This window comes from Zophobas morio, unplaced genomic scaffold (genome assembly GCF_036711695.1).
Source record: "Zophobas morio isolate AGI-343-1 ecotype UQ-CSIRO unplaced genomic scaffold, CSIRO_AGI_Zmor_V1 ptg000203l, whole genome shotgun sequence".
In the NCBI taxonomy this organism is placed as follows: domain Eukaryota; kingdom Metazoa; phylum Arthropoda; class Insecta; order Coleoptera; family Tenebrionidae; genus Zophobas; species Zophobas morio.
The window spans coordinates 56,848-84,273 of record NW_026972307.1 but is presented as its reverse complement, the minus strand read 5'-3'; the positions used below and the strand labels follow the sequence as shown (position 1 = coordinate 84,273).

General features: G+C 36.9%; 4 protein-coding genes and 1 long non-coding RNA gene across 7 annotated transcripts; 4 read left to right on the top strand and 1 right to left on the bottom strand.

The window, feature by feature from the left end:
* Positions 1–25: 25 nt before the first annotated feature.
* LOC135145953 (uncharacterized) lies at positions 26–2,709 on the top strand. Its single transcript, XM_064078081.1, has 15 exons — positions 26–74; positions 222–323; positions 480–505; positions 611–699; positions 762–941; positions 1,144–1,216; positions 1,270–1,406; positions 1,460–1,508; positions 1,571–1,681; positions 1,741–1,870; positions 1,933–2,000; positions 2,055–2,125; positions 2,201–2,258; positions 2,328–2,412; positions 2,473–2,709. The coding sequence occupies exons 2-15, from the start codon at positions 230–232 to the stop codon at positions 2,667–2,669; spliced, it is 1,368 nt and encodes a 455-aa protein (XP_063934151.1). The 5' UTR covers positions 26–74; positions 222–229; the 3' UTR covers positions 2,670–2,709.
* Positions 2,693–8,305, top strand: LOC135145951 (adenylate cyclase type 10-like). 3 transcript variants are annotated; one of them, XM_064078080.1, is made up of 32 exons: positions 2,693–2,802; positions 2,864–2,899; positions 2,958–3,094; positions 3,146–3,325; positions 3,386–3,557; positions 3,614–3,675; positions 3,721–3,758; positions 3,814–3,916; positions 3,977–4,057; positions 4,115–4,193; positions 4,248–4,372; positions 4,427–4,507; positions 4,572–4,629; positions 4,691–4,729; positions 4,841–4,974; positions 5,033–5,125; positions 5,180–5,363; positions 5,423–5,715; positions 5,772–5,850; positions 5,996–6,111; positions 6,174–6,267; positions 6,323–6,439; positions 6,498–6,608; positions 6,669–6,808; positions 6,863–6,996; positions 7,064–7,155; positions 7,211–7,416; positions 7,470–7,597; positions 7,655–7,762; positions 7,830–7,918; positions 7,973–8,077; positions 8,131–8,305. In XM_064078080.1, the coding sequence occupies exons 1-32, from the start codon at positions 2,712–2,714 to the stop codon at positions 8,187–8,189; spliced, it is 3,564 nt and encodes a 1,187-aa protein (XP_063934150.1). In that variant the 5' UTR covers positions 2,693–2,711; the 3' UTR covers positions 8,190–8,305. The 3 variants fall into 3 exon arrangements, with proteins under 3 accessions (XP_063934150.1, XP_063934149.1, XP_063934148.1); XM_064078079.1 differs by having other exon boundaries at positions 3,614–3,758; positions 7,976–8,077; XM_064078078.1 differs by having other exon boundaries at positions 3,614–3,758.
* A 1,121-nt stretch (positions 8,306–9,426) lies between these two features.
* Positions 9,427–11,332, top strand: LOC135145913 (uncharacterized). Its single transcript, XM_064078030.1, has 5 exons — positions 9,427–9,566; positions 9,634–10,561; positions 10,613–10,852; positions 11,043–11,117; positions 11,174–11,332. Exons 1-5 carry the CDS (start codon positions 9,427–9,429, stop codon positions 11,330–11,332), a joined length of 1,542 nt encoding a protein of 513 aa, XP_063934100.1.
* A 154-nt stretch (positions 11,333–11,486) lies between these two features.
* LOC135145964 (uncharacterized) lies at positions 11,487–13,171 on the bottom strand. The gene is made up of 8 exons (XM_064078097.1): positions 13,008–13,171; positions 12,666–12,894; positions 12,543–12,611; positions 12,353–12,490; positions 12,209–12,297; positions 12,088–12,157; positions 11,650–11,779; positions 11,487–11,594 (listed from the first exon to the last, which is right to left on the bottom strand). The coding sequence occupies exons 1-8, from the start codon at positions 13,123–13,125 to the stop codon at positions 11,487–11,489; spliced, it is 951 nt and encodes a 316-aa protein (XP_063934167.1). The 5' UTR covers positions 13,126–13,171.
* Positions 13,172–15,795: 2,624 nt separating this feature from the next.
* LOC135145911 (uncharacterized) lies at positions 15,796–16,246 on the top strand. Its single transcript, XR_010283620.1, has 3 exons — positions 15,796–15,878; positions 15,940–16,087; positions 16,155–16,246. It is a non-coding gene; the product is annotated as an uncharacterized LOC135145911 (long non-coding RNA).
* The last annotated feature ends 11,180 nt before the right edge of the window (positions 16,247–27,426 follow it).

Sequence of the window (27,426 nt, the reverse complement as noted above, 5' to 3'; positions counted from 1 at the left end):
TGCTACAAAGCGATAAGCCCGTAAAGATAATTTTTGGCCGCTTAACTTAAGGCGGCGTTGGCTTGGAAGTTTTTGTATTAATTCATCTCTTTTGTAGCGCTACTTTTTGGTTTTGTAAATATATATACTTTTATTTACGTTACTTATGAAAAGTTTTCGTATATATTTTCCTGTGAAATTAGTTAAGCTATCCGTTATTTGTTAACTAATAAAAATACCAGCTAGTGAGATGTACGTACCCAACCGTGTTTCATCTCTTCGAAGGGATGTAAAACTCAGTAGGGCATCTAACTTTTACACTCTAGGTAGTTTCAATCCTGAAGGTATAACTTGGCTATTTTTTTTAATTTGTGCGCAGTGCTAAATTGATAATTGGATAAATTCCACAGTTTTTACTATATTTATAAAAAACAAGTTTTCCAATTTTTGTTAGATTTTTTTTCTCATTACTCTTATTTTCACTAAACAAACTGGAGAAGAATGGGATATTACCACCTTTAAAAACGTAAGAACACTGTCTTAATATTTTATTACTGTTAATCCTTTAGAGTCTTTTAAAATGTGCAACGGTATATATAGCATTTACGTATTAGTAACATGTTTGCCTTAGTATCCTATTTCTGGTTATTTGCAAGTTAAAGGAAAATTGAAGTGGTTTGCACTACAAGGTGATCGTCTTTGTTGGTTTAAAGAAAAAGGGTAGAGCTACTGAATATAACTTTTATCTTTTAATCTGAAATCTATTTGTAAATCTCTTAAAGAGACACCAATCGTAAAGGTTTTTGGTTACTTTCAACTCTGCAAAGAATACGATATTCTTTTGAAATCGACTCAACGGAGGAAAACGTAGGAATCGTCGTAAGCCTAGTAGACTCTAGCGGGAGAACTTCTGAAGTGTATTTAGGGATGCCGAGCAACGAAATTGATGACGCGCGACATTGGTAGTTAAAAAAAATTAAAATTTTTTGAAATGCGTTCAAAGGTGTTAAGTTCTTAAAAACTATTGGTTACGTTATCACCTTTTTTAAAATTGCAAGTGTGCAATAATTTTTGTTTGTAACTCAGATTTTGTAAAACTGGATCTCTTCGATCAATATCATGTTTACCAACCTTACAAAAGGGTTTTCACTTTTTTTCTTACAGGTACGATGTGCTAAGCTGGGCTTGTTTTGGCTTTTTGAAGAGCGATACTGAGGAGGGATCGGCCCCAAAAGAGGTAGCACTGTTTATATAGGAAGCGCATAAAGCAACTCCCCTTGTTGAACGCAGATCACCGCGCCTCGACCCTTTTCCGGATGGCTTAAGAGAAAAACAGCCAACGGCTGGAAAAGTCGGCATTTTCTCGCCCTTGCCCATCAAGTGAAGTGGTACAATACTGAGCAGACGAGCAGAGAAAATCTCATGGGGTTACGCTTTCAATGTAGCGCTCATGCGTTTTCTCACGTGGCTCTTTTCTTAGCTTTTTGAGCATGTTCTCGATTACGGGTATCTTCGACGGGCTGGTGAAGGTAGGACCCTTTGCCTACCACCTTCCGGCAGGCCGGCACAGAACCTCTTATCTATTTACCAGGGCAAGCTTCACCCGTGCTTGCTGGAAATGGAAATACAGAAGTCCAAGACGGACTGCGTGTTTTTTATTGAACGCTCGTTCTCAAAAGAGCCGCTCTATTTGCTCGCACCGGTTGGTTTCTATTTCCTTCTCTTTACCACGTGCGCGTAGACCAGTTATGTTTCCTTTAGTCTAAGCAAGTAAAACTGATATGGCTCGATGTATTGACGCGCCTGCACAAATATTTTTCGAGCCTTCCGGGCTCTTACGAGGAGCCGATGTCGGACATCGACAATGACGATGCCAAGGAGGTGTTGGCTGGTGGGCCGTCTCTTTTATTTCTTGTGTTTTGTACTTGCCCTGTTACTTTTCTTCCCAAATAGTGGAGAGAGCGAAGTTAGAATCGCTGATGAGCTTTGTGCCAATGATTGTTATTAAGAGGTTCCTTGCAGTTAAGCTTTTGAATCTCTTCGTTCTGCTTGCTGTCTCTGTTCTACGTCGCTAGGACCCCACCGTGCTGGTCGAGCCAGAGTCCGAAAGGCTACCCAACAGCGCCGTTCTGTTTGCCGATATCAGGTTGTCCCTCCCAGTACTCTTTGATTTTTTATGTATGTTAAATCACGATTTGGCCCTTTCTCTTTCCTCTCTCAGCGGGTTCACCACGTTAGCGGAGCGTCTAGCCAAGAAAGGCGAAGCCGAAGGTGCGGAGGTACTCGTGTTGCTTCATAATATTGACTTATTTTCGTTCATTTGAATTTTTTTTCGCATCGTCTATTAGATTCTCTGCAAGCACCTCAACGCTTATTTTGGTAAGCTCGTTGAAATCATTCACAAGAACGGCGGGGACGTCATCAAATATGCTGGTGAGCTGATTGGCTAACTAGTTACCTCCGCCCGGTAAAACCATCTCCTCCTCGCCCCAGGCGATGCTCTCTTGGCCTTGTGGTACAACGGTCCGGCATGGTTGACAGCCATGTGTGCCACCCAGTGCGGCCTGGATATGCAAACGCACACTGCAAAGTACTCAGCGGACTCAGTTACGCTTACGTTGCACATTGGAGTTGCGTCTGGCGCCGTCACAGGAAAGGCTTCTCTCCACTTAGTCTTCTACCTCTTGTGATTGGCACGAACGGTTTCAGGCCTCCACTTGGGAGGGGTCCGGATGCGCTGGGAGTACCTAATTGGTGGACAGCCCATGTTGGAGATTGCGCATGCTGAGGCCGCCGCGAAGAGCGGAGACGTCGTCCTCACAGGCACGAAAGTTCATCTCTTATTTCATATTAGTAGTCTTACGTTGGCTCGTTCCATATGCAGGGAGGACGTGGGGGCTGGTGTCCGAGCACTGCAAAGGTACCCTTTGCGAATTTTGATTTACCAATGATATTCAATTCTTAATGAACGCCAATAGGAAGAATGATTAACGGCGAGCCCGCTCTCTGGCTGTTGGAAGAAATTTCTATTAAGTTCAAGCCGCCGGCAAATCCTCCTGTGGACCCTGATTTGTCCATTCAAGCGTCGCTGCGCTCGTACATACCAGAAACAATCGTACACTTCGCTTCTTTTCAGGCGCTCCTTTGCTCATAATACTGGCCTTAGAGGAAACGAATCGACATCGGGTTAAGCGATTGGATGGCTGAGCTCCGCCGAGTCACTGTGATGTTTGTCCAACTGACCAACTTGACTTTTACCGGTAGAGACGAGGAGACGGACAAACTCCAGCATTCCTTTACGCACATGCAGTCGGCTATATACGACTACAGCGGGATTATAAGACAGGTACGCAGCCACGTGACTGTCGACCAATGAGATTTGTCAACCACCTATTTTTGAGCGTAGTTCATCATCGACGACAAAGGAAGCGTGCTAGTGGCTGCTTTTTTCCAGCACGAAGATGATCCCGTGCGCGCGCTTAAAGCCGGCATAAATATCATTTCCAGACTTAAAAATATAAATGTCAACTCTTCGATTGGTGTGACCACTGGGAAGGTTTTCTTGGGCGCCGTGGGGAGTAGGCTATCTGCCATTGGTGCTCCTCCCTTTCCTGCCAATGTTTTTTATATTCAGGCTCCATCCGCCACGAGTTTGCGATGGTTGGCGATACCGTCAACCTTGCCGCCAGGCTTATGGTAGTGGCCAATAAGTTTGTAATTTGCGACAACTACACCTTTCAGGCGGCCAATGCGTATCCCGGGACACTTCTAAAATTCCTGTACTCCTCTATCCGACCTTTTTATCTCTAACGGCCGGCATTATACGCCCTGCAGCTCTCTCAACTCGATCCGAGTTAAAGGCAAATCTACTCTCATTCCGATCTTCAAAGCTTCGCTGGAGGCATCCGGCGATGTACTTGTGTGTCCGTCGCTTGGCGTACGTCTGACCCTTGTCTGTCTTTGCTTTTGCTGCTCATTTGGATGCGCGCATGCTAAGGACAATCGAGAGGAGGCGGCCATTGTGGGGAGGGAAGAGGAGTGCGATCTCTTGTTAAAGTTTATAGAGGACGGCCTTTCGGTTGCCCTCCTTATAAAAAGGGCGGTGTGCTCTCTCACAGTCCGTGCACTTCCACAGGGAAAAAAAATAGTTTTCGTGGAAGGAGAGGAGGGTATCGGAAAGTCGCTCTTTCTTTCGCACGTTCGCGAACGGATCGGTGAGTGGGCTGAACGAAAACCTGGTAATTCTCTTTGGTTACATACCCCTTCAGCAAATCAGGGCTGCACCATCGCCAACATAAAGGGGGACAGCGCCAATAGCATGACCCCCTTGCACGCCTGGCGACGCTTTACTCTTGAGAGAATATTCAAGTTTGCAAAACCCGTAGCAGAGAATGTGCGTTGGAAATTTTTTTAGCTCCGATTAGGTATTTAGTATAACCGCCATCAGAGTACAGAAGAACTGAGGGCGGCCGTACTGGAGTCGCTCAGCAAAATCAACAGCGTGGATGCTGCTCCGCTTCTAAATGACGTCTTTTTTAGCACACGCCTCATCTTTTACACTCCGTCCAACCCGCCATTCTTATTTGTTGCAGTCTTTCATGCTGAGCTTTCCCGACACGCGGCCGGGCTTAGAGCCTAATGCCAAATTGGGTACCTCCTTTGTACACAAGTAATTTCCTAGCCAATTCGATAATTGTTACGTGTGTTTCAGCGGAGACCGTATCGCTCTTCACAAAGCTCATCGCAAAAGGTGAGTACTTCTTATCTATAAGCCGCTCATACCACGTGCTAATCCGGAGGCGGGTGTAATGCCCGCTTGATTACTGGCTCATTAACAATACTTCTCTGTAAAACGTTGTAGAAGTATCAGACGCTCAAAAGTTCGTAGTATTTATTGATGACGGGGACTTGGTTGACCGGTGGTCTTACGAAGTTTTAACTCTTCTTTCAAAAGTTTTTATATCACTGGTCATTATTATATCACGTGGCCTGACGGTAAAAAACATGATGGACTACTTACTGGCCTGTGCGGTTACGACTTCTGTCTTTATAGTCGACCATCCCGAGCGAAACCAAATCGCTTATAGAAACTTCCGAAGTCTTTCACTTGAGACTTTCTCCGCTGACCTCTGAAAGCACTAGAGAAGTGAGTGCTACAACGGGCTACTCACTAGCTAGCAAACTTGTACTGTCCCTGCAGATTATTCTTCAAGTCCTTCAGGCTAAAAGTATTCCTAACGCGGTGGTGGCACTCATCCACGAGAGGTCGTCCGGAAACCCGTACTTCACAGTTCTCCTGGCGACCTCTCTTTTGGAAAGCAATGCCGTGAAGGTGCTTCCCCACGGCGAATGCGAGTTTTCCAAGAAGCTGAAGAACGTTGAAGGTCATCTTCAGCAATGCGGACCACCAAGAAAAGGCCGTTAACGTCTTTCTCTTAAGTAGATATCGCTCTTCCTGATACTCTGGAGAACCTTATTACCAGCCGGATAGGCCGCCTCTCTTCCAAGGATCAGTTTGTTTTAAAAGTTGCGTCAGTGGTGGGAATGCAGTTTGAGTTCCGTCTCCTGACCATGATCTATCCGGTGCCGGAGGACAAAGGCTCCTTAGCGCAGAGCATCGAAGCATTGCAAGCGATGAACTTTATAGAGCCGATCCCGTATGAGAAGGAGCCGACCTTTCAGTTTACACAAACGGCCGTACGGGATTGCTGTTACAACCTGCTCCTCTTCGAGCAGGTTTGGTGTTTTGTTTAACTCCAGAAGTTTTTTTTTCAGTGTACACTTATTTGTAGAGGCGACTCTTACACGTGAGCGTGGCTGAGTGGTACAAAGAATTTAACGACGATTCCAAACCGTACGACCACTTGCTAGGTTTTTATACGCTTAACAAACGACGCGTTTCCCAAGCACACGAAGTTGTAGAGCGTGTTTACTCGTTCAGTATCTTTTTAGTCGCTTGGGAGGCTCTTCCTACTACCTTTATCTTCTGGGTCTTTATATAATACGTGCCCTATAGGTTATCACTACGAGTGCGCCGGGGACCTCTCAAACTCTTCCCTCCATTACAAGCTTGCCGCCGATGAAGCACTCGCGCAGTACTCCTTAAAAAAAGCTGCAAATTTTTATATAACCGTAAGTTAAAAAGCCTACAGTCGTTTTACCAGTAAATGCTAATGCTTATTTGTGACCAGTAGGCCTTTAAAAACTTTAAAAACGTTCAATCTGCCAATCAAAGCGGCTTTTATGCGCAGTTACTAAATGGTTTAGCAGAGTGCTTCTATCGTTTGGGTGCGTGCCAAGCCATTTTTCAGGTCTCAGGCTCCTAGACTTTAGCTCCTTTTAGGTCAATACAAGAAGGCGTACTTTTATTTTGAGAGTGCCCTGAAGTACCTCGGACAGCCGCTGCCCAGAATGAAGACGGGTTCGAGTATAAAGGACGTGTTTCGCTGGAAGTCGTCCAGTTAGTCAGTTCATAGGCTATATCGATTAAATTTTTAATACTAAACGGTGTTTACCAGCAAAAGGGGACGACGCTCTCTGCTTGGAAGCCGTACGCTGCTACGAAAATCTTTCTGTTATCTTTTATGCCGTTGGAGACAAGAGCAAAATGGTTAATTGCGTTCATCAAGGTGATGCAGGAGGGCCCGTAGCCATTTAGCCGTTTCTCTCTCTCACATTTACTCCCGCAGCATTGAGCCTCTCAACGGTACTTGACAGCAAAGCAGAACTCGCCCGAATCCACGTATTGTTGAGCCTTTCATCGAAGGTAAGTGGGGACGAAACAACGGCAGATAAACAACTTAAAAGGGCGCAGGAGCTTGTTTCTTGCGTAATTTCTCGTTTCTCACACTAAAAATAATACTCAGAGTATAACTCGCATAAGGTGCCACATGCACTCACATTTGCAAACGTTTTGTTCTACGCCACTTTGAAAGACGCCTTAAACGGTATCCCCTCGCCTACTGACTTTAAGAGTGTCTTGGAAATGTACTCCCGAGCATTTGAGTGGACAAAATGGTGCAGACAATACTGGTGGTCGGCTCTGCGCACAAATACCCAATAATGCAAAATTATCGCTCTTTAGGTGCGAGGCCACACAGCTTCTGTCAATGTGCTCACTCTGGGCCGGTGACTTTGGTGAATCTCTCGAGGCGGGAAAGAGGCTTCTAGAGTGCGGTACCGTCCCGTTCACAATTGTTCTCTATAATGAACCTCACCTTTGCATGTGGAGGAGTGAAATATGACGACGTGGTCACTAGTATCACTGGTCACTTAGTGCAGGCTCGCGCTCATTTGGGACGAACTGAGTACAGTGCCGCTTTACAGTGGCTGATGGAGGCTTCCAGGATATTCGAATCAGAAGAAAACCTCACCTTTCATACTTCTCTTCACCTCGAAACAATGGGGTTGCTTGCCTGCGCTTACTTTCGCTCATCAGTAGACCTTTCTACAAACCGTACATGACACTTATTTAGTGCGCTTGCCTATAGGACTTTGCACGAACAGTAGAAGTAGTTCATGATATATTGCATATGGAGTTGCTGGAAGTGCACTTCCACTTGTACCTTATGTACTGCGAGCTGATCGTAATATGCTTGGCTCTCTGGCTAGCTCCTCAGTAAGGCACCCTCCCGAATTCGCTTTTATTTTTCACCAGCAGTTATTTTTACGGCAGATGCGAAGCGCTGACGAGTAAATGCAGCGTCGATATTAAAGGATTATTACTGAGGCTCTACAATGCCTTAAGTCACATGGCCAAAGCGTTCCCTGTTTGCGCGCCTCGGTGGGTGCAAAAAAATCTACACTTTTCCATTTACTCAAATAAAATATTTTTACTACTAATTTCAAAGAGCGCTAATGCGAAAAGGGCAGGTTGACTGGGTGCTGGGGAATGCAAAGAAGGCCAAAAGGAATCTCGAGGAAGCGCTCAGCCTTGCAGGTGGGGTGCATAATTCTTAAACTTTACTCAACTATTTCCTTACTATTGTAAAAGCAGAAAAACTACCTTCTGGTATGAAATACGAAATGGCATTTTGCCAGTTCGAAGTTGGCTTTCTTCTTGAGGATGAGCTTGTACGCGAGGCGGTCTTCAAAAAAGGTGACTTTGCACGCACACTCGAGCAAGCCTTCAATAAGGCAACTTCACTGCAGGTGCCGAGCAGCTGGCCGAACTGAAGGTGCCCTTCCCGCCATCTTTAATCAGTAATTAACCTAACAGCCGGCTTTCAACGCTCTCGCAAATATCACTTGCAACATTATGGCAAGACAACGTCGTTTTTTTATTAAAAAAAAAAAACCTTCAGCCTCACTATGATAATGTAGGTATCAACTGTTCCTAAAATAAATTAAATATTTTTTCCAATAATATTTGTAAATAACTGATTATAAATCTTTTATTATCCTCAGTGGTAAAAACATACAATTATTTAGTCTTTAGAAAAAAAATAAGCTCAAGAGAAGTAATTACTCTAACCAAATTTAAGAGGAGAGCTCAACTGCTAAAAGCGCGAATAGTAACTCTTTAAAACTCGACTAAGTTAAACTCAAGCCAAAAACTTAAGGCCTAGCAACTTACAATAAAGCGGTTATCTATATAAAACCACATTTAAGAGCGTTTATAAAGGTAATAGAATATTTAATTTCTATTAACTTGTCTCGCTATATATATATAAAAGAAAAATATAATTAATACTGTAAAGGAAAATTTCCCTTTCCCTAGACAGCTATATAAATTACTCTTCCACAAAGTGTTAAAAAGATCAACGACAATTCTTCGTGAGCGAATCCTAGCAAAATAGTTAGTAAATAACAGCATATATGTAAGTTAATGTCTTTTTATATTTAGCCAAAGCATAAATAATTATAACTAGTAGTAAATTATAAAAAAATGTACACCTCTTCAAACAGCACCAAAAATATAATGTTATCAAGAAGCAAAATGAAAGGTTATGAATTAATATAGGCACACTTTTGAACAAAAAGCAAGTATACTACTTATTTCTTGTCTTCGATAATGCCAAATATTTAGTAACAGTTCTAAGAAAAGTCACCAACTAAATTAAGGGGCTGTACAGCAATAGAATTACACAAACAGATAAATATGATTAATTAGGAAGGACTCCACTAAATAACGAGAAAATGTATTCTAAAAAAAGAAATTCACACCCGCCAATAAATTCTTCTCTACAAAAAAACGTTACGCTTTCTAGTTTGATAGAACCCTGAGCAATACACAAACGTATATACAATTAGGCCTCCCTAAGCGAGACCGACGAAGAGTTCAAACTTTTTAAAAAATTAAGGGAAATACCATATTAGCCTGACTACAGTAAATCACGTGATAAACACTAAACCACGTGCTTACGTTTTGTTTAGTTGCTCATGCGTGGGCTGTTGCTTTTATTGTTTTCTTTTTTTTGTGGACAAGGTCTATATTAACTTTTCGGAATGGATAAAGATATTTTAATTTCTCTTGTTTACAACTTCCTTGTTGAGGAGAATTTAATTACCACTGCTAAAGCACTTTTAAAAGAAACTGGAAAAATTAAGAGCACTGATCACAACCTAGTTTCTTTGCTTAAAACTTTGTAAATTTTGTCTGTATTCATGGTATTTAAGTTTAATTATATATTAATCTTATAAAAAACTTTTTAGACCAGAGCTTAATTCTAAGAAAAAAATTGGCACTTCTTCAGGTAATGTAGGCGAAAGTAGTTCCTCTAGTAGTGAAACTGAAAATGACGAAGGGGATAGCATGAGCTCGGCTAATGAAAATTTATCCAAAAAAAATTTAATAGCGCCTCAGAGTAAGCAGTCTTCGTCTAACGTTAAAAAGAATGTCCCCGAGGAGTCTTCGTCTTCAGAATCTGAATCCAGCTCTGCCTCTGATAAAGAACTAAATGTTAATAATTCTAGCTCTAAATCTTCCACTGACTCTGAATCCTCTGAGTCCGAGTCTGAAGAGGAATTTAAACCTGTCACTAAAAAATTAAAGAATAAAGAAGAAGTTAACAAAGTTAGTCAGCCCCGGAAGGAGCTTAAAGTTGTTAAACAGAAGGAATCCTCTTCCGAAGAAGATACCAACTCTGATGCCTCCACTACTTCCGATTCTGATAGCAGTTCTGAATCTGAAGTTGAACCAACCCCAAAAAAAATTGAAAAAAAATCTTCATCTACCGCTGGTAAACGTAAAGCGAACCCCACAATGGACAATTCTTCCTCAGACTCTGAAGATACTTCTAGTGACGATGATAGTAGCTCAGCCTCTGAAAGTGAAAGTATTTCAGGTAAAAATAAAGTTACAGAACCGCAAGGGAAACAGTTTAAAAAGAGCGATTCTTCATCCTCTGATTCCGACTCTTCTGCTTCTGAAGTTACAGAACAAAAGTCTTTGAAGACAAAATCTGGAAAGCCAAATGCTTCAATAATCAAAAAGAATCACTCTTCTTCTTCTTCTTCTTCGGCCTCTGATTCTTCTAGCTCAAATTCTTCTGATACTTCTGATTCTAGTGACACTGATAAGGAAACTGATAAAGAAAATAAAAAAAAGTTTAGCAACTTGACGCAAACTTCACAGAATCAGGTTTTTATAATATAATGCTTATTCTATTTTAATATACAAATGTACAATTAGGCTAAAAAGCGAAAAATTAAAACCACCAGCGACAATGGTACAAGCGATAGTAAACTTTCAAAAACGGACTTAGGAGCTAAAGTTAATGCCAAAAAAAAAGCGCCCAAAGAAGCTAAGTCGACTTTTACGCACTCGACTCCCCAGGAAACTAAAAAGATTCCTGCAGCAAAGCCTTTAACAGCACCCATGAAAAATAGAAAATCCACCACTAAAGTTAGAGCCAACGGAAAGAACAACGCAGTTACTCCTTAACTTCCTCTATTTTTCTTTACTTTTTGTGGGCTGTTATATTTTATGTCGAACGATAGCTAATTATTAATAAATTATTTTAAAAATTTATACTTTTACTTATATTTATCATTATTGTGTATTTCTATATTTTTTATTAATTCCGCCTTATGCGTGACGGCGATCTTTTTACCAACTAAAGCGCTTCCAATATATCGATGAGTCTGCCGTTTCATTTGAGGACGAGCGACTGCAAAATAATAGCTTTGAAGCTACAGTAAGCTAGAATTCCCTGCTCACCGCGCGGCCCTTTTACTTTTCTTTACTTGATAGATGGGGACAAACACGTGGTCATCGAGGGCTAATGCCGACTTAAGTAGTACGCGCGGAAAGGATTTTACTAAGGCTAAGAATAGGAAGAAAAAGGGCTCCTACAGAGGCGGATACCTGGACATCCACTCCGTTAATTCTATTAAGTTTGACGAAGAGTAGACACTAACTATTAATAAATATATTTACTGGTATCCTCTTTAAATCTCTAATTTAGTTTTAACTATTTGAAATTTATTTGTTCACGTATCGCTTTTATTTAAGTACTAAAATAGTTTATAAAGAAGCTATTGTTTTCAAATGTTATGATAGTGCTTCAGCAGATGCCATCCTCGTCGCTTTCCTCGCGTTCGCTCACAATGCCAGCGCTGTCTTTTTTCGCAACAGAATGGCTTCCAGGGACTTTTATTGATTTAAAAAGCACCTGAAGCTAATGTTATGTATTATTAAGGGTTGAGTATAAAGCAGAGATAGATAACTTGATTGTCCAACAGAGAAAAGGGAGATAAGCGAGAGCAGTTTTCAAAAAGAGTTGCATCTCCAGCTTCATAGGCTTCGATGGCCTTTTGGCAGAAGGCCCGAAGAGAATTGACCCTGTGCTCCCCGCTGCTTTAAATCGCATAATAAAACATGAGTAGTTAGTGGCGGCCAATAGCCTTTCAGTTTGTTAGGTTTATACAAGCTTTTAGAGTAAAAGACGAAGTTTAATCTTTTTATTTTTAATTCGCACTATAAGTGAGATAATATACTATACACACTATATATAAGGCCTTGCTACTTAATATACCAGAAGGGAATACTTGTAACATAAAGACTAAGCAAACTTGGGTAAGCTAAGTAGATGTATAATTTCTTGGATATCTAACCGAAATGGACTCTAGTATTTAAAAAAATTTAAATATAAAGAGTGTGCTTACTTAAAATAATTTTTATATGCTTTATTAGCTGAAACAAAATCGCCAGAGGAGAGGTGTAAGATTATGAGCCCTGCCGATATTAATAGTTTAGGGGTATATATTATAGACACTAAAGTTAGACCAGAAACTGCTGTATAAAAAATAGCCTCTTGTTTGCATACTTTTGCCAGATATATTTGTTTTTCAAAAAGCTTTAGAGTCGTTTGCTTGCTATTGGGGTTATAATTAAGCAGGACTTATATACTGGTTAAAAAAGTTCGCTCACTCTTTATACTTTAGGGAAGCACTTAAGGCATATCGCAATACGTTATTGGCAGGAAGATAAAGGTCATCAGCCTCATATATATCAAAAGCTCTTAAATAGTTATCGATAGCTTTTTCTAAATCTTCGCTTTCCAAAATCCTGTTAACTTCAAGCCTTACGTGTACTAAATTACGTTATATAAGTTTTCTACTTTCCAGCTTGCTCAAAAGCAGCTGTTGCGGAAGAAGTGGAATTTCCAATATAAAAATTGTTTCCCGCTCTGGAAGGCAAAATCCAAAGTTACACTTATTTATAAAGGTGAGATGTATAATACTTGGCTAATAGGTCCCCTGCCTCTACCTTTTTATCAACTTGTAAGGCAGCTCTCGCAGCCTCTTGTAGAAGCCTTAAGCTCAAAACAAAACAAAAACAGAAATAACCATAAAGATTTAAAATATACTTGGCCGCGTGATGCCAATTTTTTTGTGTTTCAGATAAGTTAGCAGCCCGTAAGAATGCATTTTTGGAGTTTTGATGGTCTTTAGCAAGCTTATAGCAAAACCCTTTAATTAAAGGTTACTCTATTAACTTATTTAATAATCTAAAAAGTTAAAACATCGAATCTTTACATTAAAGTTTTTAAAGTACAATATAAAAATTAAAGGTATATTAAGACCAGCGCTTTCTAGTTCTTTAATTGCAGTATAACTATCCGGACTTTTGAAAAAGGAAGATTTTAAAGCATCCTCCGCAGCATTTAAGTGTTGTACAGCCTCTAAACGCTTTCCTTCCATTTCAACTTTTAAATTTTATTGCGACACAACAGGTTTTTGTTGTATACATGATAATAGTCGCAGAAGCCCCGTTTGGCAAAAATTATTTAAAGGCGGTAGAGGCTTACCCCACCCCAATTAGGGTAAAAGCAATTAAAAAAATTTAAATTATAACTTGAATTTCTGTCCGGGTTGTTGCCCATTCTGCTGTTACAACAAGTAAAAGTTTTGTTTTATTACTAAATCTTTCTTCTTTTCTCAACTATTGTAAGGTACATTTACGAACTTTCCACCCATTCTTTAGGTTACTTAGTATTTATGACGTTTTTAAATACAGACGTACGGAAAAGCGCACGGTATAATATGAGATATATCTCTTAAGAGTTATAAATAAGTAAGCATGTTTTATAATCCTAAAGGAATTTTTTTAATAAAATTTGTGATGAAGCTTAGCATAACAGTCTAAAGTTGTGAAGATGATGATTGCTTCAAATTAATTATACGATGTGGTACTAAAACTAATTCGCTACTAGTCCCTTTCTAAACATTTTAAAATCTAAACAAGATCACTATTGCTAGACTCTCTTAAATATTCCTAGTCGGCTTTAATTTTATATTAACTAGGCTAGTATATAATTTGGAAAATGTCGAAAATTCAAATATTTGTTTTATTAATTTTGCAGTACACCCTAGAAAAGTATTTCCGATAATACTAACCAATTAGAAGCTTTATTTCGTATTTACCTCATGGCGGTATACCGCTGTTAAAAAATTTAAAGATACATTAACTAAAAGGCTTTAAAATAAGATTGAGAAAAAAAAACCCATGAGCAAGAGGAATAAGAAAAACGAGATAAATTTTATTGAGCCTCACGAAAAAATATATACAACTATTGCACCTCAGGATACAAAATTAATCATCACTTTAAGGGTTATATATGGCAGCAATTATTGTTCTATGGTAGTTATTATCTAACATCCACAGGTAATAATGTCGTATGAAAAAAAGAAGCTGTTTTCATATTATTAATCTCGGTAATAGTTTTTAAATTGGGTGCAAGATTCTTATAATACACATCAATTTTATTTAGCGGTATAATAAGTTATATACTGTCATAAAGATGAGAGAGCTCTTGCGGTTCGTCAGCGCTACAGGTTCGCCGACAAAAAATATTTTGATTATTGGCGAGATAAGAAAAAAGCATGCTGCCTTAGTCGTAAATAAATATATACGTTTTTACAGTTTGTTTATACGTAAAGAAAACTTGCACATCAACTCCATTAAGAGGAGATTAGGAGTTTTATCGAATGGTGGGAGCCTTAACGATGCTTATAAGAGCCAATAATATAGCCACTATACTTTATAGGCCTGATGGAACTATAATTTATACCTAATTTAACAGGTACAAGGTTCTATCTCGCTAAGAGAATTATGGTAAAACTTCCACATGCCGGGAGAATTTTTAAATTTTTTTTATATTCTTTACAATAAAGCGCAGTTTACTTTTGTGCTTAACTGTTCGTTTAACTTTCAGTAGATCTATATTTGTTGTTATAATTCAGTTTTACCCGTAACTGTACTTTCCATTTTTTCTGCTGGTATTGAGTTTTCTTTATTTCTTATTCCTATTACCCACCCGTATTTTTATATCGTTAATTTCGATTAATTTGGCGCTTTACAGCTATATAAAACGTTAAAATCTTTTCTTAATTGATAACACTGAGCTACAATGACTTTTCTCATTGCTTGGCCCCCTAACTACGTTCAACTTTTTTAACAGGTTATTATAGAAGTTGAACCCCTCCCCACCATCTTTAATTGCCTGGATATTTGCTGGATTTGTTATATCTTATAGTTAAAACTAGCAAGCAACTAACTATTAAATTACCAAAAAAATTATTTAACACTAAGACAAATTTATAATTTTTATTGGTTCCTGCTTTTAAGATGAAGCTAACCTTAACCCTAAACTTAACCTAAGTGTCATTATTATTATTATTATTATTATTATTATTATTATTATTATTATTATTATTATTATTATTATTATTATTATTATTATTATTATTATTATTATCATTATTAAGACTCTGTACAGAAATAAGTATTGCTGTTCAGTGAAATTTGTAATTTTTATTATCGAATTTCTCAAGGTTATTGCTAACGACTAAAGCTTCTAACAAATGACATTTTGTATACACCAAAGAGAAGGAATTGAAGCTAGCGTTGAAACACCCTACTTTTCTAAGCTTATATAAACAAGGAACATCGTGATATAGTAACTTAAATTTTTTTTATTAACCGTTCAGAATTAATTGTACTTTTAAAGTCGAAGACAAGAAAACATATGGGCAAACTGTTAAAGTCAACGGAGGGGGGTGTAGTTTGAGCAGACAATTGCTAAAATTGCACTCAATTGTGGGACATTCCCTTACAAAGTTACGATAAATATCAAAACTAAAACTAAATATAACTTTTTTAAGGGTTTTTAGAGAGTCTTAATAGTAGTAAGCATTAAAAAATATAGCATAATAACGCAGTTCGTACTTTTGGGAAAAGATGTAAAATATTGAAGGGTAGGAGAATGGGCCCAAGGTTGAGCAACCACGTGGTGGTTTTAAGTAGGCAGTAATATTACTTTTAATAAATAAATGTCAGTTTTACCGGCTTTGTTAATAATTTTAAAGGTTGTTGTTTATTAAATCTTTATTATTGTAGCTACAATATAGTGTTTCAAAATGGTTAAGAAAACTCCAGATCCTGAAATTAAAACGTACTGTATCTATACCAAGAAATTTATAGACTTCTTACTAGTTGAAATTTTTTAAAAACAGATACATAGAAAAAAAAATTTTAGTCAAGCTAAATGGAAATAGAAAGATATCTGGTATTTTAAGAGGCTATGATCCTTTTATGAATTTATCTTTAGAGGCCTGTAACGAAGAAATATCTTCCACCGAGCAGAATTTTCTTGGAACCATTGTGAACTCGCTTACTTTTGATTCCATTTGACTTTTTTACTTTCTTTTTATTATATTTGCCATACCAGGTCATACGCGGTAATAGTATTGACTCTATCGAATGCTTAGAGCGGATATAAGCCTTACATTATTTTAAACCTAAATTGTTGGTCTTAAGGTCTTTTAATAAACTTTTTTATTAATTCTGAAAATTGTCCCATGGTCAAATTCAACACCTTTATTATCTAATATTTGACGGATAATTTATTATCAAGTGAAGAGCTTTATGTTTGGTATTTTGTATATTATTTGAAAATTCTTAAGTTATGCTTGCTTATAGATCGATATATATTTTTTAAGATAGATCTTGACTGTATATATCAGCGTCATATTCCAATTTCAGCACTCCCTTTTCTGTTAGAACTTTTTTAACTACCAATCGCAATTTATTTTTACAGTATTTAACTAGAAGAGCTATAGAAATATTTACTGTGCACACAACTTAAACTTTAAAAATTTTGAAAAGCATGTTAAGCATAGAATCCATTAATTAACTAAACTTCTCTTATTGCCACATTTAATATATGCAAATTATGCATAAAGAGTTTAGGTTTTAATGGTTTTTTTATTTCGTTAAATAAAGCTTTTTAAACAGCTAACGTTAGTTTTACTATAGAAGAAAGTTTATATATATATGTGTGTGTTTATCGTTAGCAGCTTGGCGATTACCTGCTCGGTTTTAGTGAGCCTTCTAACAAACCTAAGAAACTCATTTCATAACGCATATTAATATAATCGCGCTTTTAATTTTCTATCTTAAAAGTAAAAACTTAGTTTATATAGTCGCGCTTTCTATAGTTAAAACCCTCTTATTTCCTTGTTTATAAATAAAGGATTTATAACGCCATTTTTTTTAACTTTATGCTCACACTAATAACTTAACAGCAATTGCCGTCAAGTACAATCATTAATTATTAAAGTACAAAAAACCAAGGCTTACAAGATTTTCTGCTAATACCCATAATTAATTATTAATACTGATCTCGCCTCCAGTATCTGCTATAAACGAGTTGAAAACACGCTAGTTATTTTAACGACAGCAAATTGCAAATGTGTGTGCTTGTAAGGATCGAGGTTGCACTATTTTTTAGCAAGAAATTCTAAAAATGACGGCCTAATAATTTCGTTTCTCTAAATTCCTGGTGTTTTTAAAATTGCCGTATTGTTTCTAAGTTCATTAACTAAGTCCTCTTTTTAAAGAAAACCTTTACTCTAAAAACATAAAATTGTACTTAACTATTAGGCCTACCTGCACTCAGTATTATTATCTTTTAATAATAACTAGGTTTAGTCAGGAAATATATAAAACAACTTTAGTCAAATAAAAGAGAGTAGAACGTCAGAAGTAGGGTTTAAAGCAGGTTGTAAAAAGACAGAAACAGTTCATGGATCAAAAAAATAACAGTAAAGTTGCTCGAGTTAGTCAGATAAAGCTGTGTGAAAGCAACACTATTAAAAGATTGGTGAAAATATATATAGTTCAGAAGTAGACATTGACTTATATACCCTGTAGAAAATGCTATCGCGTAAATGTACAGCGCAGCAAGGCAAGTTATCAGTTTCAGCTAGATAAAGGCTAATTGATCAACCTGGTAGGCAACGCGCGATGGATCTACTGCCAAATATTGTTTCTTACTATCCTAGATACGCGAAGAAATAATAGAAATTAAGTTTAAACTATATTACTTTAGAAAAAACTTATTTAATCGCGAGAACAAACCTTTTTACTTAAAACTAACTTCCTCAACACTAATATCTTTCTTTTTCATTGTGTGAACTTAGGATGGGTATCGGTATCAAATAACAAAATACTGCTTCTTAAAAAAGCACGTGTGTGAATGTCCTTGTCAAGGCCCCTGTCAGCTTTATATGTTTAGTCCTCAAGGTGAACGTATGAACTGCTGTTTCATCCTCCATAACGTATTCTGTTTTATCTTTTACTCATTACTGAAACTTGAGATTAAACAAAACAGTTGTCAAAATACTTAACTGCTTTTGTCATTTTTGATTGTTTGAAATTTGTAAACTTTAAAATTTTTTTTTGAAAGGTTTATCCGTTCAGTCTTCCATTTTACATTTTAGGTTCGAAATTTAACACAGAAATTCCAGCATTTATAATGTGTATTGTACGTGTAACAAACTTTTCTTTTTGCGCGGGCAACCTCATGTATCATTTCAAGGTAAAGATTTTTCTGCTCAAAACAAATGGAAATAAGCTATTTACATGGTTAGTGTACATCCATTTCAGACTTTGAAATGCGAAGATAAGAACATTTTTCAGTTCAAAGAGAGTTATCTTAAAGGCCAAGGTTATAGAGCAAGGAATACTCGTAAGGGATCGCATGGTTGTGAGCACAGTTAGGTTCTTTCTGAGAAGGATAGCCAAAGCCCTCTTGTCCCTTTGTATTGTTAGATTCCTATCTTTGACAGATAAGCCACTATGAGATGATGATTGGTTTGAAGAAAGCAGGGCTAATTTTCCTAAACCCTGAAACTTAGTCAATTAAAGAGTTAGATACCCTACGAAATCCTTTTAAACCAGGTAACGCTAGCTTCAACTGCACAAAGCCTTGTGTTTATAGAAAGTATTAATAGAATAGCCCTAAAGTATTCCTATCGACTTAGTTAAGAAAAAAAGGGTAATGCTCATATAGCCCTCCTATTGATTTATTTATCTGCTTTGATAAACTAATTTAGTAGGCTAGCTCAGTGCTAGCATTCACGGGTTGGTCTCAACTCTAAGCTGTTCATAAACTATTCTACTACGATCTGATCACTAAAACCAGCAACCTGTACCTAGATTGAAGTCCTATTATGGTTCGCCTAGGGTAGCTTCTGATCTTTTGGGTCAAGGACCTCAAAGTGCTCTATGTTGAAATCTAGTAAGTCATACTGATTTTCACCTTGTTCAAAGTCAACAGCAAGGTTCTACCGATAGGAAATCCTTAGCATTAGGTTGCATGTTCTACTTCACTCCCTTAAACCTCTGTTTCAAATTTTCCTTTAAGTACTTCTGCATATCCGTGTTCTCTACTGAGTTAGATCCTTTTATCGAAGCCATTGGCTATGAACCATTCTGTCTTAAATACGAAGTCCCTCACGTTGGTATAGTTTCAATTTCTTATTCGTGAAAGTGTATTCAGACCTTAAATTCACTAATGGTAAGCTGGTTGGATGCTTGGACCACTAGGAGATCGAGAGAACACGGTCATGAATTCACCTAATGCCCGATAACCTAGATTACTTCCTAATTAAGAGGATGGCGACTAGTTATTTCCTACTCGGTTAAATAAGATTATATTCTATTAAAGTTTTAAAGTAGGTGGTTTGACCTTGGAAAACGTCCCACTTTAGTAAAACGAAACTAACTAACACTAAAAATGGTAATTTGCTTGTTCTACCAGAATATAACTATAAAAAACCACCTTCGTGAGAGGGAAAAAGAGAGATCACTTGAGTAAATTGGGAACAAATTTATTTATCCCTCTAGGTCCGTCTCAGCGTAGACTTTTGGGTCCTAACAAAGTTAGCCCTATCGGGTCTTAGTAAATCAAAAAAGAGATTTATTGACTCTCTTACTTCCTTCCAACAGGGAGGTTTTTTTTCGTTCTACTTTAGTAGAATACTTTCATTAGCTAGCCAAAGTAGAATTTTTGTAAGTAACGAGTTAACAATCTAATCAACTAACCTGTAGTTCATGCTTTTTAATTTTGTTACACAACAGTGTGAAGGTGAAACGAGTACTAACTTTAAGGCGAAAAGTACTTCAACAAAGACAGAGAGACAATTGACGAAAGTGAGATCATTTTACAAGGGATACAAGCAAGGAAAAAATTGACTATCTTGAACTAATCTATGTTATATCTCAGATCTCTTCAGCGTAGACTTTTGGATCCTAACTCTGTCAAGACGATCAAAGATCCCTATCGGGTCACAATAAGTCGAAAAAGAAATTAACTTTCTTTCTATTTCCTCCTACCAGGGAGGTTATTTCGTTCTACTTTGGTAAAAGATAATTAGCGTAGTTGTGTTCTACTAAAGTAAACTCTAGTATTGATAGAAAAACCTCCTTTCTCTGTCGGTTTCCAATGGTTGGTGCGGTGATTGTACCACCTGCCTTAATAATACAAACAGAGAGACTGAGTTTTATCATTGTTCGACTCAGGTGAAACCATCAAGTTGCAAAGTTTTTGGGCTATAATGACCTGGTAGCTAGATTGAACAATGAAAAAGAGTCTTTACTCTTTCAAGGTGGAACAACCTACTAGCCTACGTACTAACATGTCGAAACTAGTAAAAATCTCCTCAACCAGGAAGTAATCTTGGTTTTATTGTCATAAGTAACTTAGCTAGTTAAAAAGCTAGCGTAATACTTTTATCTAGTATTGGCTTACAGTTGGGTTAATGTTCTCGGTGAAGCAGGTCTAGATAGAATATTAAGTTCTGCGTTAAGACTTGGATTAGTGCTGGCCACCTTGGTTGGGAAAGTAAGAAACTAGTTTATATTCTAACCAAAAAAAGCTCCTCTTGTAGCATCCTTAATATGGTAAAGGATAAATATAAAATAGGGTTATCACCTAGTAAATACTCTTTCCATGCGCCTGCAAGGTATCACAACCTTGAGAAAGTGGCAATTTTTTTTGTCTAAGGTGGCTCTCCGTGCAAGTGACCAAGTTCCTAGCTAAACCAGCCAAAGTAGGCTCAAGGTAGTAAGGCAGTTGCTTTTTTATCTAATTTGTAGCTAAAGTTCAGAGTCAAGATGCAATAAGCAATATTAACACTGATGCGCTAATGCTCGAAGTAATTAATGTTCCTACCTAGTCGTTCGTATCTCATTATTTTACTAACTAAAAGGCACTTTATTTTTTAACATCGTTATGGGTGACGAGCAAATAACTGAGTGGTCTAGGTAAGAGCACTCTTTTTATCATTTTGAGGGACAGTTTAGCGATTAAAGGTCTCCAGAAACCTTGTAGATACGCCTCTTCTGCTCTTTATAATTTTTACATCTGCTGCATGCACCTTTTAAGTGCTCAATGCTCAATCCCTTGACTTTCGTTGAGACCACAGTGATCTAGGCTAGTGTTCGGCCATAATTTAAAGTTAGGTAGGTCGAAAGGCTAGTATTAACCTCAACTGTGAAGGTTAGTACTATCAATGGTAGTATTATGCATGTTTTCGGCATTGGACCGTTAGCTATTCTCTTAGCTTTTGCAGGGTCAAGTACATTCTTCATTGGAGTAAGGATTACTCTTGGTCTCCAGTACTATAGTCAAGTTGCCGGAAAAGACAGTTCCATATAATTTCGCATCGAAGCTGCCGACTATTCCTGGCGGCTTCCAGTAGGTGGATATATAGAAGGTTGACAACAGTTCGCCATCCTGTAGTGGGAAAGAATCAAAAAAACTAGGCTTATCTTAGCCAGAACCTTGTCATCCTATACTGTTTGAAAGGCTTACGATTTTGATATAATGCAGCTCTATAATGATCTAGGTAATAACAAAACCTTAGGCCATAATTAAGGTACCTTCCCAGTCTAACCTATGGGCTTTGAGTTTAGTTTCTGCTTAGGGGAGTTACAAATCGCATTGACACAGTTTGAAAGAACACTAAAATTAGCGTGCATCCTTAGGTAAGTGTTATCTTCCCTTTATACGGAGAGGCTGAGTTACCGCCTAAATTCTACTGGGGTTGACCCCTAGGCTCATAGCATACAAGTGACGCATTAAATTCAAACCTTGAAGCGGTATGTGGAAAGTATCAATTTTCATTCCTAATACTTGTGCGGTGCCTGTCGAGCCTTTGAGCAAGTCTTGGTGAAACTGGCTAAGTATTGCCGTACACTAATTTAGGGGGTAAGTGCGTCTGAAAGCTATGAACGCAAGAATGGTACAATGGGTGATGACTCTGACACTGTTGCTCCGTACCTATTAAAAGCTTGTCTTGAGTTCCCGTCGTGCTAGTATTGAGTGTATATTGATATATATTGTGGTATATAGTAATATCACTGTTGTGAGCAGTGGTAGTACTTTTGTATTCCCATTCTGACTCTTTCTTAATGGTTTCTATGTAATACTCAGCAAAAGTAGATATGTTTAAGGTCTTTATGATTTCAAAAACTGTTAATGCTCACAAATTTACAAAATACTTAGAGATCCATAATTTAAGGTTATGGTATTAACAATTAAAATTTATATATCTATTATATAATGTGACCAAATTTATCAAAATTTAAAAAATAAACTGATGATTATCTTGTCGCCAACTTTGCTAAGCAATGTACTATTTTAGAAATGGCGAAGGGCGTAGCTTAGCTGTAATGTCTGCTTAAAAGTGTCTTAGCGTATTTCTAATAAAAAGTAATCTGTTTACTTAAGTTCATTTAATAAACGGAATTGTTTTAGAAGTTGTATGCAGAAGACTTCTCTTTTATAATTGTAGGTTTATATTGAAAAATATATTGGAAATAGTTCTAAGATTAATAAAAACTTTTAAAAATTAGAGTGTAGATAATATTAACTTTTTTTTTTATTGAAAAATTAAAAAGTTTAATTAACATATATTTTTGTATAACTGTATAATACTAAATTATATAATTAAAAATATACTATTATATTAAGTGGAAAGAACAACTATATAATGGTTTATTAATATTAAGTCGCCTTAATATCTTTTATTAAGTATTCCCTTTTCATTATTTACAATAATATTAATGATATACTATTATTAATATGTTTAAGTAGTGCGAATACCCATGTTAATTATATTTATCAAGTATTTTTTTTTATTTTCATTATTAATAAAGTTACAAATGCGTTATATTAGTATTGAGCAAAGTTATTTTTTTCAATTTAATTTTTTTTAAATTTGCTTATCCTTATAAATAAATTAAATTATAACAGATTTTTTATGCATATATTTCAATTTTTTTATTAAAACTTGACTCTGCGATTAAAGCCAAAGACCGACAGGTAAAAAATGTCGGCTTTATATTTTTTTGCTTTGTAAACCGAGCGCAGACTGCTTAGTTTCGCTAATAAAATATATTATTTTGCGTAGTTCAAGCTCAATTTCCACAAACATGAACATATATGTGTGCAGAGGTTTACAAACAATAGGTGCCCGCTTCAAGCGGATCTTTATATATACTCAAAAAAAATTTATCTTAAAACAAGAGTAACATTACTCCCAAATTAAAGGTAGCTTTAAAAGCTTATTAACACAATCCTATAATTCTGTGTCAAAATAAATTGACTGCGTGCTGCGAGCAGTTTACCATGATGAGGTATGAGTCGAGAAGTTTTGGAAGAGCTCCTTAAAACAATATACATCTCTATAACGATATTTTCACTAGAACACCTTTTTTTTATAAAGCGGGAGGGCCCCCATGACTACTTAGCAGTAGTAAACAGGCAAACTCTTGAATCGTTTAATGTTATAGCGCTATAAGCGAATCTACCTTATTGAACATTTGTCGTGATCAAAGGTTAAGCGCGGCCCGGGCGAGGGTAAACGAATTAAGATCATGGTTTACCGACAAAGGGGTTTTAAGTTGGTAGCCAGGGAAGGCCAAAAACAGTGACTGTCTGCTTTAAGAACAAATAAAAAGTTTTCTTATAAGTCTCAAAAATAGCTCAAGAAATTAAGTAGCATAAAATTTGTTTTATACTGAACGTATCTTCGGAAAGAACCACATCAAATAGGCTATGAAGTCGAACTAGCCTTATTCCATTCCTCTGACAAACTTTTATTAAGTGCAGAGGACTTCTACTTCTGTTGGCCTAGTTTAACGGTTGCCGTCCTTTTTGTCCTAAAGTGCCACTTTATTTGCTAAAAATATTTGATGTTGCCACTTTTTCTTTTCCATTCCTCTGAAATATACCGCACACGTACCCCTGCCTACCATTCATCGGAAAAAAGCTTTTTTTTAATTTTTTTCCATCCACTGATGTGTACGCCACTGCAGTGAGCGGATGGAGGGAGCCACGTGCCACATAAAATTTCAACGGCTGCCGCAAATGCCTAGTTCGTTTAAAGCTTAAAATGCTAATGAATAAAAGTCAGCGTCATGAATGATAGTAATCATTGACGATCAGAAGTCATTGTTCGTAAAAGTGAAGGCGAGCCGGAAAGTTAAAATGCAAGTAATAGTGTATAGTATCTGTGGCGTTTGCCCGGGCAAAGAGCTCTCCGAGTGCACTACAAAGCAATTCAGTAAAAGATATTGATGGTTCTATCGTTAGTTAAGATGTTCTCTAGTTTGAACGAAGGAACTACACGAAAGGGTCACTATAAATAGCAGTTCCAAAAAACTCTTTAAACTTAAAGTCAGGTAGGATCGCATCTTATATAGTCTTCAAAAAATGTTTATCTTGTGTTAGATTTCTAACCGCGCCAAGAAGCAAGCGCTCTCCTTAGAGGGCGGGTAGGAAAATTAAAAAAACCTTTCCTAAAACCCCGCGAGAAATTACTCGGTAAGTCTACTGTCCTGTGCTGGCAAAGTAGCAGAGGCAGTTGTACTCAGTCGATCACAGAAATATGTGAAACAAACCATATCATCTTTGAAAACCAGTTTGGGTTCAGACGGGAGTCATTCAACTACGAAGCAATCCTTGAGCTTTACAGAGCACGTGACAAAGGGGTTTAACAATGTCTACGTGTCTCTTCTCTTAGATATTGAAAAGGCTTTTAACAGAGTTTGGCGTGCGGGACCCATAACTAAAATGGTCAACCTAAGAATACCACCCTTATTAATTCATTTCTGCATGGTAGAAAGTTTTTTTACTAAAATTGAAAAGGCCTGCTCAAGTTTAAAGGAACTCAGGAAAGGCGTATCACAATGTTCCTTACTTTCTCCCATCCTCTTCGATTTACATGGCAGACATACCTAGACCGATCAATACCTCAACATTACTATCACAATTTGCTGATGACACAATCTTTGCGATTTCTAAGTCAGTTCCATTAGCAATAAAACATGAGCATTCTATGGAAAACTACCTGTCGTTTGAGTAAGGTCCACTGAAAGCTACGCATGAAGATTTATAGAATGAGTAATAACGGATAGCATTATTGTTTCAAGTCCAGAACCATTGAAACAGTTACAGAAAGTAGCATTAAATTTGGCTACCAAAAAATGGCTACGTAAATGCTAGGACTTACACTCATTCGGATATCTCTGGTCGTTCGGATCTGGATGGGTTCCTAGAATAGTGCTATTTACTTTTACTTAAATAGGCTCGGGCTCTGGTTCGCCCAGTGGTACCTCGCTATAAACTTCAAAGAGCGAAGCCATAACCATTACTAAAAGATGTAAAAGACTAAATGTTCACATAATTATCATTAACGGTACGCCAGTCCCCTGGTATACTAACGTAAACTGTCTGGGCGTCATATAGAGACAACAGACTTCTTGGCGCAACCATATTGATCTTGTCACGAAAAAGGCTAAACTAGAGATCAAACTACTATACACGCTTATATGCCTGGAAAGTCGCCTCTTTAAAGGTATCAACCTTCAACTTTATCTCACCGCCATTAGGATAAAGATGACCTCCGCATCTATGGTGTGGTCATATCCCCCCTCTGTCACAATTCAGCCAACCTGGTTATACAAAACTCTACACTAAGAACTATTTTCGGTGTCCCGTGGTTTGTTCCAAGCTATATTCACCGCGACAATATTTTCAACGTACAATCAAAAAGAATTTGAAAAGTTTTTGGCTCATTCTAATCCGCTATTTATTTAAGAACTTACCATACGAGTTTATGCAGGAAATACAGGAGACCTCGATATAAATTTGATTGCGTCTTATGCTTCAGTGACTGCCTAATTATACCTGGCTGTAGCACGTCAGTGTTATAAACATATAAATTACCTTTTTACAGTTCTTATAGAGATCTAATGCGTATCGCCACCTCTTGGTTCTCAAAGTTATAGTCTTTTAGTTGTGAGTGCACTATAGCTCTTAGCGATTTTTTTAATAGAAATTAAGAAAATTATTGCAGTGTCTTCAAATCTTTATGTGGCTAACGACATAAATTTTATTCTTTTGATAAATTAGTTCTTGAACTTTAAGCCCACAAAACAATAATAAAAATAGAAGTTTGCTACAGTTTACAAGGCCAAACCTGGGGACATGCGCTACTATTTAACTTCATAAATCAGAAATATAAAGATTTTTCCAACACATGTTAACCTTCTGATGAACTCATAAAAGTGATAAAACTTTTAAGTTTAATGAGCTAGCCAGCAAAATAGTAATTATTACACCTCGAGATCTTGACTAGGAATCTTTAACCTTATTATTATTCTATTATAACTTTTTAAGAGAAAAGAAAAATTAATTATTCTTATTATAAAAGAAGCAACCACTGAAATAAAAACAAATGTTGATAAACCTTGTTGGAATTACACTATAATTATTGAAGCGATGGTAGATAACCTTACAAAAGATATGTCGGGTAATGTGTACTATAAACACGCTTATTAAAAAAAAGCCTAAATCTTCACTGCTATTTTTTTAAAAAAAGTTTCAATAATTATTTTTATTAACTAAATATAACGGAAGATAAATGCTATTATTTTTTAATGGTTTTAAAAGATGTTTTATATATATAAAGAATAGCCGATTTATTCTTCTAAACTTTTTTTAATAAACGAATTATAGCTCCCTCTGCGCGTAGTCTTGTGGTTAAACTCTAACGCCTATAGCACCACGTTACATAATAGAGGGGAAAACTAGTTTGTTTATTGCTTCACTCCCGCGCCCCGAGAACAGCTTATAGTGAGGGGAAGGTTTTTTACACACATATATAAACTAAGGGTGACGCCTTGTAAAGTATAAAATAACTTATTGCAAGCTGTAAGGCTAACTAAACCATTTTAACAACCTGATGTAATTAAAAAAGTTTTAGAAAATTAAAAACTTTATAGAAATAGTATAATAGTGACTTTAAAATGAACGACATAATGGTAAACCAGCACCTAATAAAATATTTAACAAAAGTAAAATTCCAATTAAGTAACTAAGGAAACTTACTAAATTATCAGCAATTATTTTATATACATTTTTATATATAATTTTAGGTTCATGGATGCTCTCTAACAGCATTTTTCGGTGTCGCATTCAGCAAAATATAACCAGAAAACATATGGATGGGTTTCCTCGTCGCAAAATTATACTTTTACTAAGACCAATGTTTAAATATAGAGTAAGTTTTACATAAATTGCACAAAAGGGCGAAGAGTTTGTAATACAGCCTATTACCTACGTAAAAATTCCATGCGCAGAATGATTC

Coding starts and splice junctions, on each gene's coding strand:
- LOC135145913 (XM_064078030.1), top strand. CDS start 9,427: ATGGATAAAGATATTTTAATTTCTCTTGTTTACAACTTCCTTGTTGAG. Junction 10,853..11,042: donor CCAACGGAAAGAACAACGCA/GTTACTCCTTAA, acceptor TACCAACTAAAG/CGCTTCCAATATATCGATGA. Junction 11,118..11,173: donor ATAATAGCTTTGAAGCTACA/GTAAGCTAGAAT, acceptor TTTACTTGATAG/ATGGGGACAAACACGTGGTC.
- LOC135145964 (XM_064078097.1), bottom strand. CDS start 13,125: ATGGAAGGAAAGCGTTTAGAGGCTGTACAACACTTAAATGCTGCGGAG. Junction 12,612..12,665: donor GCAGGGGACCTATTAGCCAA/GTATTATACATC, acceptor TTTGCCTTCCAG/AGCGGGAAACAATTTTTATA. Junction 12,491..12,542: donor GCTTTTGAGCAAGCTGGAAA/GTAGAAAACTTA, acceptor TGAAGTTAACAG/GATTTTGGAAAGCGAAGATT.
- LOC135145953 (XM_064078081.1), top strand. CDS start 230: ATGTACGTACCCAACCGTGTTTCATCTCTTCGAAGGGATGTAAAACTC. Junction 324..479: donor AGGTAGTTTCAATCCTGAAG/GTATAACTTGGC, acceptor AAACTGGAGAAG/AATGGGATATTACCACCTTT. Junction 1,217..1,269: donor AGGGATCGGCCCCAAAAGAG/GTAGCACTGTTT, acceptor TGTTGAACGCAG/ATCACCGCGCCTCGACCCTT.
- LOC135145951 (XM_064078078.1), top strand. CDS start 2,712: ATGCGCTGGGAGTACCTAATTGGTGGACAGCCCATGTTGGAGATTGCG. Junction 2,803..2,863: donor CGGAGACGTCGTCCTCACAG/GCACGAAAGTTC, acceptor TTCCATATGCAG/GGAGGACGTGGGGGCTGGTG. Junction 5,716..5,771: donor ACCTGCTCCTCTTCGAGCAG/GTTTGGTGTTTT, acceptor ACTTATTTGTAG/AGGCGACTCTTACACGTGAG.